The sequence below is a fragment of the Callorhinus ursinus genome, unplaced genomic scaffold (genome assembly GCF_003265705.2).
Source record: "Callorhinus ursinus isolate GAN/ISIS: 27379988/994484 unplaced genomic scaffold, GSC_fseal_2.0 scaffold49, whole genome shotgun sequence".
Classification (NCBI taxonomy): Eukaryota; Metazoa; Chordata; class Mammalia; order Carnivora; family Otariidae; genus Callorhinus; species Callorhinus ursinus.
Genome location: NW_027397111.1, coordinates 9592496 through 9605896, shown reverse-complemented (window position 1 = coordinate 9605896; position 13401 = coordinate 9592496). Strand labels below are relative to the sequence as shown.

General features: G+C 43.7%; 1 protein-coding gene across 2 annotated transcripts in view; it reads left to right on the top strand.

The window, feature by feature from the left end:
- The first annotated feature begins 201 nt into the window (after positions 1–201).
- The window catches only part of SYT9 (synaptotagmin 9), a 200826-nt gene continuing 187626 nt past the window's right edge, over positions 202–13401 (top strand). For both annotated transcript variants that reach the window (XR_012375367.1, XM_073882981.1), the window contains exon 1: positions 202–567. Coding sequence is in view for 1 of the 2 variants with exons in the window: in XM_073882981.1 (XP_073739082.1) it covers positions 423–567 (145 nt within the window). In the remaining variant the exon portion in view is untranslated. The remainder of the gene's footprint in view (positions 568–13401) is intronic.

The following is a 13401-nucleotide window of genomic DNA, read 5'->3' as shown; positions in this document are numbered from 1 at the left end:
TCGCGCTCCTCCAGGAGCCGGCGAGCGCCCCCCACGTCCGCCGCTGGCGCGGGAACCGGGCCCACCGGGATCCTAGCCCGCGGCGCGCGCCCCTGACCCGGCCCCGCCCCCCGGCGGCCGCGAGTGGCGGGCGGGGCGCCGGGAGAGAGGCGCGCGGGGCTGTGCGGCGCCACCTCCCCTCGGTGCCGGGGGAGGGACAGAGCGGCCGGGCGGGAGAGAGAGAAAGCCCGACCGACCGGCTGCCGAAGAGCTGCATGCAACCGGTGGGAGGCCGGGCCAGCCGGGGCTGGGGCTCGGGCCGTTCTTCGGCGGCTCCCTGACGGCGAGCGCGGACGGCCCGGAGGCGGCGGCTCTGAGCTGGCAGGCGGAGGGTTGTCTCCCGCGCCCGCCTGCCCGGCGCGGTCCGAGGATGCGGGGGGGCGATGCCCGGGGCCAGGGACGCGCTCTGTCACCAGGCGCTGCAGCTGCTGGCCGAGCTCTGTGCCCGTGGGGCCCTGGAGCACGACAGCTGCCAGGATTTCATCTACCACCTGCGGGACCGCGCCAGACCCCGGCTCCGCGACCCAGGTGAGTGCCGCCGCCGCTGCCGGGCGCGACCGGAGGGCCCTGCGCTGGGAGTTGGGGCCGCACCGGGGCCTGAGGCAGAAGAGCGATGCGGACTGGGGCGAGGAGGGGGGTGGCCGCCGAGCTAGAGGAGGGGATCAGGAAGCGGCGCGCCGTGGCCTGATGCTGGACCCGGGCGGGGACCCCGGCAGAGACTGCTGCGCGGAGGCCGAGTCCGGTGGGGGCGGGCGGGGGGAGGAGGCTGGGGCAGGGTTGGAGGGACCACGCCCGCCACCTGCGCTCCGGTCTCCAGGGCTCCGGGGGGCGGCTCCCGAGCTCCGGGCTCCGCGCTCCACTTCCCGGGCTCTGCGCTCGGGGCGAGGGGAGGCCGCGGCCGCTTCACCAGCGGTGGGAAGGGGGACGAGGCCGGAGGAAACTCTGGGAAGTTGGGAGTTGGGGACGACCCCGGCTGCGGCTGAATCCCGCTGGGCGCTCCTCACCTTCGCTTCGGAGCGCCCATTTCCCTTCCTTGGTCTGGGGTGGGAAGGGCGGGGCGGGATCTGGCTCTGGGCCGGCAACTGGGAGCTCCCGGTCCTGGGCAGCCGGGCCTGAACCGGTCCCCGGCGGGTCGTTTGGCGTAGAGGCGGCCTGGGCCTGGGCGCCCGACTCTTATCAGCTGCGGCCGCCGGGCACACCCAGCTCGGTGGGCTCGCTGGTTACGGCTGGGGCACCTGCAGTTATCCTTAGTGAAAGTTGCACAGCTCCTAACTTTGGAAAGTTCGTTTATTTTGGCATTTGACCAATTAAGGTTGGAGGAAGGAGTTTTAGTGGAGCCATTTGCTTTCCCTAAGGGCCCTGGGTCTCCCACATCTCATCCACTACTGGTTACCGGAAGACACATCGCTTCCATATGTTTTACTTGATACTCTTCTTAGCTGGAGAAATCATTTTCTCGAATACTCTTTCAACCTAAATATAAGAAAGAAGTATTGTGTTAAAGATGGAATGAGAAAATGGCCTTTGCCCCTGATATTCCTGTGTATAAATATTGGAAATGAGCTATTGCTGTGCAGGTTATCCAGTACAAATTTGCCTATTTTAAGCCAACCCGTTATATATTATATATATGTTATATAAAAGCCTACTTACACAAAGGATGAGTTAGGGAATTATTTGATTTATAAAGAGATATACTCTGCGCCTGACTTAAATAGCGTTTCTTGATAGCATATTCGAAATTGGTCTGTGGGGTGAAGAGAAATCATCTGCTAAAAGTTTATATCAGATTTTCCCTATTCGAAATCTATTTCTCTATTGAAAAAGAAAGATTGTTGTTCCCTGTTGCCTGTGGTTGCATTAATTAAGTTTATTGGATGATCAGTAATGGGTTACTTCAAAGTGCAGAGTTCAGTCAAGAAATAACTGTTGATCCCAAATGATCTCCCTGGAGGTTCAATACCCAGCCTTTGTGTGGCTCATTGCTGGCTGTGATGTGCTGCAGAGACCACAGATAGGAATCAGAGCTCCTTATTTCATGAACTGGGAGTCCTGGATGATGTCCTAAGTGGGCAAAGTTTCCTCCTGAAGCTGCAGGAACAAGAAAATTATGTAGTATGCTTCACCCAAAGCAAATGCTAGTGTTGAAATGTCCCATTTCCTTGCCTATAACTGCTCCACAAGTTTCCGTTGTTATCCCACATAAGTAAACAGTTTCCTTTGGCTTTATAAGAGAAGGTGGATGAGGCCTCTTGCTGAGTCTCCTGTTTAACACTCCACATCTTTTTGGCTGATTTTATGCCTCTGCTTCTTTTAATACATGGGCTGGATTCTGTGTTCTTGGGCTTTCCTCCACCCTTGCACCTGGCTGCCCTTGAGGAAGAGTCACAGAAAAAAAACTCCTTGCGAGAAACAAATCTGATTCCTTGGCTGAGAAATAGCCAAGTTAAGAGTACGCCTTTTGCTATTCTTTGAGTTCCTGAAAGCACTGTCGTACTTTCCTCACTAGGGCACAGTGGTTTTTCAGTAGCCCGTGCCCCTCTAGATCTTTGGTTTGGGTTGGAAGTACCTTGCTTGTGAGGCAGGAGGGGGGCACTGTGAGCACAGGGGTAAGGGGGGCTGAGGCCGAAGCTCACAGCCACAGTGCATCCTCTCTCTCAGGGCACTTCAGCTCAGGCCAGAATCTCTCCTCACTTCCCTCCTTCCTCTCCTTGCCCACGGTAATTCCTACATTAGATGCATTTATCTCCATGCCTCTGATGCTGTTTGATTGTCTGAACCAAGAGTGGCTTTCATTTCGAGCCCTAAAGGCTGAGTGGCTGGAGTAGCTGCATTGCACAATACTGTGCAGGGTGCCCTTGTTGTTGGTTCCTGGGAACCAGAATAAGCATACACAGTGGTCCTGGGATGTGGGTCCCCGACACAGTCCTCTCCAGAAGTGAATAACTTCCTTTTCTGCAGAGGAAGTCACCTGAACACCATGTACCAGCGCTCTCTGTCCATTGTCTGTCCATGGCTACTCAGCGGCAGTTAAGTTTTCTCAAGTTCAACTGCAGAACTTTGGTTTTAAAAGAAGAAAACGGACATAATTCCCTGTGGGCAGCAGAAGGACACTGCATCTGGGATGTTTGTTCATTTTTTCAGAGGTCACAGACCAGGAGGCTGTCCTGAAGGGTTATTCTCTGCCCAGGTTGTGGCAGTGCCCTGAGGTGGGAGTATAGCACCTAAGTCTTCCCTGACTTGGTGCTAAGAGAGGATTTGATGAAAGAGCAATTTTTAAAAGTGAAGCTGAGTCACAATTGGAGCTGGAATGCCTCACCCAGCCTTTCATCTGTACCAACTATGGAAAGTAAAGCGCTGATCTTTAAGCTGAGTGTGGGCACTTTTTTCCATAGAGAGCAATTAGAATCCTTCTGTGAAGTGTCTTCATTGTTGTTTCATATATTGGCAATGTGGGGCATACCCTTGCAAATCCCAGAGTATAGCCTTCATGACGGGGGGCAGAGCAAGGACAGGGGTCCTGAGATGGGGGCGTCCTTGATGTGATTCAAGGAACAATGAGTTTAAGGGTGGCTGGAGAGAGAAAAAGATTGAGAAAGATTAGAAACGTCGTTGAGGGCTGGAGGGGAGAGAGCACGTAGGGCCTTGTCAGCCAGTAGAAGGACTTTGGATTGTACTCCCAACGAGAAGGAAGGGGTCGAGAAGTGGCAGCACTCTGGCTGCTTGCTGAGAAAATGCTGTTGAAGATCAAGGACAAAGACAGAGAAACTTATCAGGAGGCTGTTGTAGTGATCCGGACAGAGTGGAGAGTGGCTTGGCCCGCAGTGTTGTAATGGAGGTGGTGAGAAGTCACAGCGCTAGGATTTGGTGATGGAATGGATGTGAGGGGTGAGAGAAGTAACGGTAAAGAAGACTCCAAGGCTTTTTGACCCAAGTAACTCCATTTACTGCGGAGGGGAAGACTTCAGGAAGAGCAGAGTTGGAGTGAGGAAAGAAATGAGGTTTCTGTTTTCATTAAAAAATATACTTTTGTACATATTAAGTGTGTGATGTCTCTTAGTTAATTCGACAGTCACCTGAAACATGAATGTGTTCTTTCACATTACCAACTGATCTTTGCTCACATTTGTAACTGGAGACTTCACACTCTCTCCTCAAGAGGGCCAAATGATTGTAGGACAGCATTTATTGTTAAAAGATTTTTCCTGGTACGGAACGAAGAGCTCTGTTTAACTTCCACCCATGGACCTTGGTTGAAATTTTTTTGCAGTTAAAAACAACGGTTTTTTTCTTTGGCTGTAAAGAGGAAGAGCTTTTAACTTTTCTTAACTTGCCGTTTCCACATCTGGAAAAGGAGGGAGGATTGGATCATGTGATGTCTAGGTTTTTACCACGTTTTATTATTTTTATTTGTTAAGTCTTCTGTAGGATGCCAAGCACGTCGGTGCCAAGCATTTTATGTAGGTCATTTCATTTAATCCTCATGATGTCTTCCAAGACGTTGCTGCTGCAAGTGTTTGTCTGTGGACCAGCAGCATCAGCCCCATCTGGGAGCTTATTAGAATGCAGACTCTCAGGCCCCACCCAGACCTACTGCATATGAATCTGTGTATTCACAGGATCTTCAGGTGATTTGTAGGCACTTTCAAGTTTGAGAGATTTGTATGTGCAAATAAAAACTGAATCTCAGAGCTAAACTAGCAGCAAGGCCATGGGATCCATTGAGAAAGGGTTGAGTTTAAGTCAAAGTAGCTTCTTAGGTAAACACATCACAAGTACTAAGAATCTGAGAATTACTGTCAATGAAAATTTTTTCATTCACATAGGTATTTTTCATAAGAGCCACCTTCAGACCTACTTTGACTATTCTGTTCCTCTATAAAGGATTTAATGTCTAACTGTAGGTTAAATTCTGTGCAGTTATGAAGACTCAGCTGAGTTTTTAGGTTATGCATTCTTTTTGTTCAGGATACTGGGTTTACATTGACATTGCAGCTTTGTATTTCTAGAGATTTTTCTTCATTTTCTGGTCCGGGTGTGAAGGAGAACCTTATGGCTCATCATTAATGACTCCTCTTTTCAAGTGGACATTAACCCTCTTAGGAAAAGCTTTTTCTAAATAAATGGTTTTCAACCTGGGCTGCACGTTCAAACATTTAGGGAGCTCTGACAAACAAAGATAAAACAAACACAAAGCTACCAATGACTGAGTTTTATTCTAGACAAATTAAATCTGAATCTCTGGGGGTGGGGCCTGGTATCATTATGTTTTTTAAGTTCCTCTATTGATTCTGAAGTAGCCAAGTGGAGGACAACTGTCAAGACCATCAAGCAGAGGATGAAACCACCGAGTCTTCTCAGCTCAGTTCATATCTCTTTCCTGAAAAATTAGGAAAGATGGTATCGAAAGTCAGGAGCCTTGTAATAGTTATTACACACATCAACTGATTCTTAGCTTCCTTTTGATAATATTACTCCAGATTTTTATATTGAGGATTCTATAAAAATATAATGAGAATCCATTATGTTTACCCGACTTGGGGGGAAAAAAAGAAGAACAAATTGAGAAAATCATGTCCAAATAGTATTTCATTAGAAGGTCAGAATGTGGAATCTTCACTAATGTCACCTTATATTGAATTAGAATGAAATCATTTATTAAAAGATATACATATAAAATAATTAAATAGTTTTTAAGGAAAAATCTTCAAAATAATCCTCAAGACTAAATATTAGTCTTATTAAAACTTTCAAAGATACTCGAAAGAGAGTTAACCTTAAAACACTAGGTTTTTATGAATAGGCATTGGAATGATAAGGCACAATGGGATTCATTTTTAAAAATTAATGTTAATTGCATTCAGGAAATAGTCTTCTAAGGAACAAGTAGCATATTGGATGCACAATATGTGAAGATAATTTGCATTTACTTCAGTGACATTTTAGGGCTTCTTCATAAATATTTTATTTAAACAAGTGTGTTTTCATCTCTGTGGGATTCTTCTACATGGACCAGTGAGTGATTTAGTCATGAGGTAATTATCAAGAGGGAAAAACAAAAGTAAACTGTGGTAAAGGCCTCACAGGCAGCCCTGTGGTCTGCTGCCTCTTTCAGAATAAACAATCAAAAGCACAAACTTTTTGATGTGGGCTAACCTCTCAAGGAAATATTAAGCCAATACCTAAGGGAAATCACCTAAAATTTCCTCTTATGTATAGAGCATGAGCATTGCTTTCACTGTGAAAACATTGGCACTTGTGTATTTGTGCGTGTACGTGTGCTTTCCTATATGATTGGCCTGCAAAAACTCAGAATGCTCAAGAAGGGTCTTGACTGAGTTACTTGAAGGAACTAACAAGTACACATGCTGAAATATACAGAGAAAGGGGAGGAACTTAGCGAGAGGCCTAAGTGGGGAGAGCAATCTCACTTTTAAAAGAATAAGTATGGAGTATACTTTTCTACTTTCTAAATGAAATCCCAATTTAAGCCATAATGTGCATCATGACTTTTTCTCCTAAATGTTTTATTGGGTTAGTTCTAGGAATGGCTTTCAACTGAAGCAAACCCTTAATGACTAGGTTTTACAGATCTCCTTGAAATATTCATATGTCTTTGTGCGTGTATTTTATCACACAAAAACTTTTTTTAAATTTTTTATTGTTATGTTAATCACCATATATTACATCATTAGTTTTTGATGTAGTGTTCCATGATTCATTGTTTGTGCATAATACCCACTGCTCCATGCAGAATGTGCCCTCTTTAATACCCATCACCAGGCTAACCCATCCCCCTACCCTCCTCCCCTCTAGAACCCTCAGTTTGTTTTTCAGAGTCCATTGTCTCTCATGGTTCGTCTCCCCGTCCGACTTACTCCCCTTCATTCTTCCCCTCCTGCTATCTTCTTCTTTTTCTTTTTTCTTAACATATGTTGCATTATTTGTTTCAGAAGTACAGATCTGTGATTCAACAGTCTTGCACAATTCACAGCGCTCACCATAGCACATACTCTCCCCAGTGTCTATCACCCAGCCACCCCATCCCTCCCACCCACCACCACTCCAGCAACCCTCAGTTTGTTTCCTGAAATTAAGAATTCCTCATATCAGTGAGGTCATATGATACATGTCTTTCTCTGATTGACTTATTTCACTCAGCATAACACCCTCCAGTTCCATCCACGTCGTTGCAAATGGCAAGATCTCATTCCTTTTGATGGCTGCATAATATTCCATTGTGTATATATACCACATCTTCTTTATCCATTCTTCTGTCGATGGACATCTTGGCTCTTTCCACAGTTTGGCTATTGTGGACATTGCTGCTATAAACATCGGGGTGCACGTACCCCTTCAGATCCCTACATTTGTATCTTTGTGGTAAATACCCAGTAGTGCAATTGCTGGATCGTATGGTAGCTCTATTTTCAACTGTTTGAGGAACCTCCATACTGTTTTCCAGAGTGGCTGCACCAGCTTGCATTCCCACCAACAGTGTAGGAGGGTTCTGCTTTCTCCACATCCCCGCCAACATCTGTCATTTCCTGACTTGTTAATTTTAGCCATTCTCACTGGTGTGAGGTGGTATCTCATTGAGGTTTTGATTTGGATTTCCCTGATGCCAAGCGATGTTGAGCACTTTTTCATGTGTCTGTTGGCCATTTGGATGTCTTCTTTGGAAAAATGTCTGTTCATGTCTTCTGCCCATTTCTTGATTGGATTATTTGTTCTTTGGGTGTTGAGTTTGATAAGTTCTTTATAGATTTTGGATACTAGCCCTTTATCTGGTGTGTCATTTGCAAATAGTTTCTCCCATTCTGTCGGTTGTCTTTTGGTTTTGTGGACTGTTTCTTTTGCTGTGCAAAAGCTTTTTATCTTGATGAAATCCCAATAGTTCATTTTTGCCCTTGTTTCCCTTGCCTTTGGCGATGTTTCTAGGAAGAAGTTGCTGCGGCTGAGGTAGAAGAGGTTGCTGCCTGTGTTCTCCTTTAGGATTTTGATGGACTCCTGTCTCATGTTTAGGTCTTCCAACCATTTGGAGTCTATTTTTGTGTGTGGTATAAGGAAATGGTCCAGTTTCATTCTTCTGCATGTGGCTGTCCAATTTTCCCAACACCATTTGTTGAAGACACTGTCTTTTTGCCATTGGACATTCTTTCCTATTTGTCAAAGATAAGTTGACCATAGAGTTGAGGGTCCATTTCTGGGCTCTCTATTCTGTTCCATTGATCTATGTGTCTGTTTTTGTGCCAGTGCCATACCGTCTTGATGATGACAGCTTTGTAATAGAGCTGGAAGTCCGGAATTGTGATGCCGCCAGCTTTTCTTTTCTTTTTCAACATTCCTCTGGCTATTCGGGGTCTCTTCTGGTTCCATACACATTTTAGGATTCTTTGTTCCATTTCTTTGAAAACAGTGGATGGTATTTTGATGGGGATTGCATTGAATGTGTAGATTGCTCTAGGTAGCATTGACGTCTTCACAAAGTTGGTTCTCCCAATCCATGAGCATGGAACGTTTTTCCATTTCTTTGTGTCTTCCTCAGTTTCTTTCCTGAGTATTTTATAGTTTTGTGAGTACAGATCCTTTGCCTCTTTGGTTAAATTTAATCCTAGGTATCTTATGGTTTTGGGTGCAATTGTAAATGGGATCGACTCCTTGATTTGTCTCTCTTCTGTCTTGTTGTTGGTGTATAGGAATGCCACTGATTTCTGTGCATTGATTTTATATCCTGCTACTTGACTGAATTCCTGTATGAGTTCTAGCAGTTTTGGAGTGGAGTCTTTTGGGTTTTCCACATACAGTATCATATCATCTGCAAAGAGTGAGAGTTTGACTTCCTCTTTGCCGATTTGGATGCCTTTGATTTCTTCTTGTTGTCTGATTGCTGTTCTCAATGGAGCTCTCAGCTTTTCCCCATTGAGAATGATATTCGCTGTAGGTTTTTCATAGATGGCTTTTATGATATTGAGGTATGTACCCTCTATCCCTATACTCTGAAGAGTTTTGATCAAGAAAGGATGCTGTACTTTGTCAAATGCTTTTTCTGCATCTATTGAGAGGATCATATGATTCTTGTTCTTTCTTTGGTTAATGTATTGTATCACGTTGATTGATTGCGGATGTTGAACCATCCTTGCAGCCCAGGGATAAATCCCACTTGGCCATGGTGAATAATCCTTTTAATGTACTGCTGGATCCTATTGGCTAGTATTTTGGTGAGAATTTTGCATCCATGTTCATCAAGGATATTGGTCTACAATTCCCCTTTCTGTTGGGGTCTTTGTCTGGTTTTGGGATCAAGGTAATGGTGGCCTCATCAAATGAGTTTGGAAGTTTTCCTTCCATTTCTATTTTTTGGAACAGTTTCAGGAGAATAGGTATTAATTCTTCTTTAAATGTCTGATAGAATTCCCCTGGGAAGCCATCTGGGCTTTTGTTTCTTGGGAGATTTTTGATGACTGCTTCAATTTCCTTAGTGGCTATAGGTCTGTTCAGGTTTTCTATTTCTTCCTGGTTCAATTTTGGTAGTTGATACATCTCTCGGAATGCACCCATTTCTTCCAGGTTATCTAATTTGCTGGCATAGAGTTGCTCATAATATGTTCTTATAATTGTTTGTATTTCTTTGGTGTTGGTTGTGATCTCTCCTCTTTCATTCATGATTTTGTTGATTTGGGTCATTTCTCTTTTCTTTTTGATAAGTCAGGCCAGGGGTTTATCGATCTTGTTAATTCTTTCAAAGAACCAGCTCCTAGTTTCATTGATCTGTTCTGTTCTTTTGGTTTCTATTTCATTGATTTCTGCTCTGATCTTTATTATTTCTCTTCTCCTGCTGGGTTTAGGCTTTATTTGCTGTTCTTTCTCCAGCTCCTTTAGGTGTAGGGTTAGGTTGTGTATTTGAGACCTTTCTTGTTTCTTTGAGTTCTAGTTTCAAAGCATTGTGGTCTGAAAATATGCAGGGAATAATCCCAATCTTTTGGTACCGGTTGAGACCTGATTTGTGACCTAGGATGTGATCAATTCTGGAGAATGTTCCACGGGCACTAGAGAAGCATGTGTATTCCGTTCCTTTGGGATGGAATGTTCTGAATATGTCTGTGAAGTCCATTTAGTCCAGTGTGTCATTTACAGTCTTTATTTCCTTGTTGATCTTTTGCTTAGATGATCTGTCCATTTCAGTGAGGGGGGTGTTAAAGTCCCCCACTATTATTGTATTGTTGTCAATGTGTTTCTTCGCTTTTGTTATTAATTGCCTTATATAATTGGCTGCTCCCATTGTAGGGGCATAGACATTTACAATTGTTAGATCTTCTTGTTGGATAGACCCTTTAAGTAGGATATAGTGTCCTTCCTCATCTCTTATTACAGTCTTTGTTTTAAAATCTAATTTGTCTGATATAAGGATTGCCATCCCAGCTTTCTTTTGGTGTCCATTAGCATGGTAAATGGTTTTCCACCCCCTCACTTTCAATCAGGGGGTGTCTTTGGGTCTAAAATGAGTCTCTTGCAGACAGCATATGGATGGGTCTTGTTTTTTAATCCAATCTGATAGCCTGTGTCTTTTGATTGGGGCATTTAGCCCATTTACATTCAGGGTAACTATTGAAAGGTATGAATTTAGTGCCATTGTATTGCCTGTAAGGTGACTGTTACTGTATGTTGTCTGTATTCCTTTCTGATCTATGCTGCTTTTAGGCTCTCTCTTTGCTTCGAGGACTCCTTTCAATATTTCTTGGAGGGCTGGTTTTGTGTTTGCAAATTCCTTTAGTTTTTGTTTGTCCTGGAAGCTTTTTATCTCTCCTTCTATTTTCAATGACAGCCTAGCTGGATATAGTATTCTTGGCTGCATATTTTTCTCGTTTAGTGTTCTGAAGATATCATGCCAGTCCTTTCTGGCCTGCCAGGTCTCTGTGGATAGGTCTGTTGCCAATCTAATATTTCTACCATTGTAGGTTACATATCTCTTCTCCCGAGCTGCTTTCAGGATTTTCTCTTTTTCTCTGAGACTTGTAAGTTTTACTATTAGATGTCGGGCTGTTGACCTATTATTATTGATTTTGAGAGGGGTTCTCTGTGCCTCCTGGATTTTGATGCCTGTTTCCTTCCTCACATTAGGGAAGTTCTCTGCTATTGTTTGCTCCAATATACCTTCTGCCCCTCTCTCTCTTTCTTCTTCTTCTGGGATCCCAATTATTCTAATGTTGTTTCGTCTTATCATATCACTTATCTCTTGAATTCTGCCCTCGTGATCCTGTAGTTTTGTATCTCTCTTTTTCTCAGCCTCTTTATTTTCCATCATTTGGTCTTCTATATCACTGATTCTCTCTTCTGCCTCATTTATCCTAGCAGTTAGTGCCCCCATTTTTGATTGCACCTCATCAATAGCCTTTTTGATTTCGACTTGGTTAGATTTTAGTTCTTTTATTTCTCCAGGAAGGCTGTCTCTAATAACTTCCACGCTTTTTTCTTTCTTTTTTTTTTAATTTTTTTTAAAAATTATTTATTGTTATGTTAATCACCATATATTACATCATTAGTTTTTGATGCAATGTTCCATGATTCATTGTTTGTTCATAACACCCAGTGCTCCATGCAGAACGTGCCCTCCTCAATACCCATCACCAGGCTAACCCATCCCCCCACCCCCCTACCCTCTAGAACCCTCAGTTTGTTTTTCAGAGTCCATCATCTCTCATGGTTCGTCTCCCCCTCTGACATACTCCCCTTTTCTTCCTCTCTTGTTATCTTCTTCTTTTCCTTTTTTCTTAAAATATGTTGCGTTATTTGTTTCAGAAGTACAGATCTGTGATTCAACAGTCTTGCACAATTCACAGCGCTCACCGTAGCACATACCCTCCCCAATGTCTATCACCCAGCCATTCCATCCCTCCCACCCCCCACCACTCCAGTAACACTCAGTTTGTTTCCTGAGATTAAGAATTCCTCATATCTTCCACGCTTTTTTCAAGCCCAGCTAGTATCTTTAAAGTCATGATTCTGAACTCTAGGTCTGACATCGTACTAATGTCCGTATTGAGTAGGTCCCTGGCTGACGGTACTACCTCTTGTTCTTTTTGCTGAGGTGATTTTTTTCGTCTTGTCATTTTGTCTTCCAGTAAGTGGTCGCTTCTCTGATCAGAGTTGTTGCTACTCTCCTCTTCGATCTCTTGTTGAGTTCGTAGATGTTCAGAATGGTTTGATCCCTATTCAGCTGAATTCCTGAGACCAGACGAAATCTAGGTCTCCTACTCCTCCGCCATCTTGCTCCGCCTCACACAAAAACTTTTATATCAACACTGATGGAACTGCACCTGAAGGGGGAAAAAAAAACTCACCTGGGAAATCAAGATGACAAAGTGGAATAAAGCAAGAGCTTTAGAGTCAGAATCTGATCCTGCTCTTACTAGCTTTATGACTTGGAGCACAATATTTAATTCTTCAGTTTATTCATCTGTACAATGGGAATGGAAGACTGCCGTAGCACAGTGCCCAGACCCAGTGCTCCAGAGATTTTGGGGGCAGAGGTATCACCTCTCACTGCTTCCTCTCAGCTGTGATCCGTGGGCATGAATACGTTTTACCCATTCATAATCCCTCAGACACAAACGTTTCTATTCTACTTTTTTCATGTGCTTAGTATGTTATCACTGCTCATTAGCTGTATGTCTCTAGGCGATTTCTGTGTCTTACGTTTCCTCATCAGTAAAATGGATTGCCAGTATTCAGGTAAAATATAGGATGCCCCGTTCAATTTGAATTTCAGATGAGCAATATTGCATGGGACGGACATATATTAAATACCTATTATTTATCTGAAATTCAGATTGAACTGTGCACTTTATATTTTTATATGCTAAATCTAGAAACCCTGTTTTAGTACCTATCTCACAATGCATGTGAAATACTTACCATAGGGGCGCCTGAGTGGCCCAGTCAGTTAAGCGTCTGACTCTTGATCTCAGCTCAGTTCGTGATCTTAGGGTCATGAGTTCAAGCCCCTCACTGGGATCCATGCTGGGTGTGGAGCCTACTTAAAAAAAAAAAAAAAGGAAAAAAAATACTTACCATAGTACCCAGCACATAGTAAATGCTCAATAAATAGTAACCATTATTATTATTATTGTATTTTTTCCATGATGAACAGTCATTGTGCAATTTTTAGGATGACTATATATCTATATTCCGGAGAGTAGGTAAATCTTTTTCACTTAACTATGCTTTTTGGGCATTTCTAGCTTCTAATTTTTTATTACCTAAAAATACTGTGATGTATCTATAGTATTCTCCCTTTTGGGACAATTTCTTCCCTTCCCTTTTCCTTCCTTCCTTCCTTCCTTCCTTCCTTCCTTCCTTCCT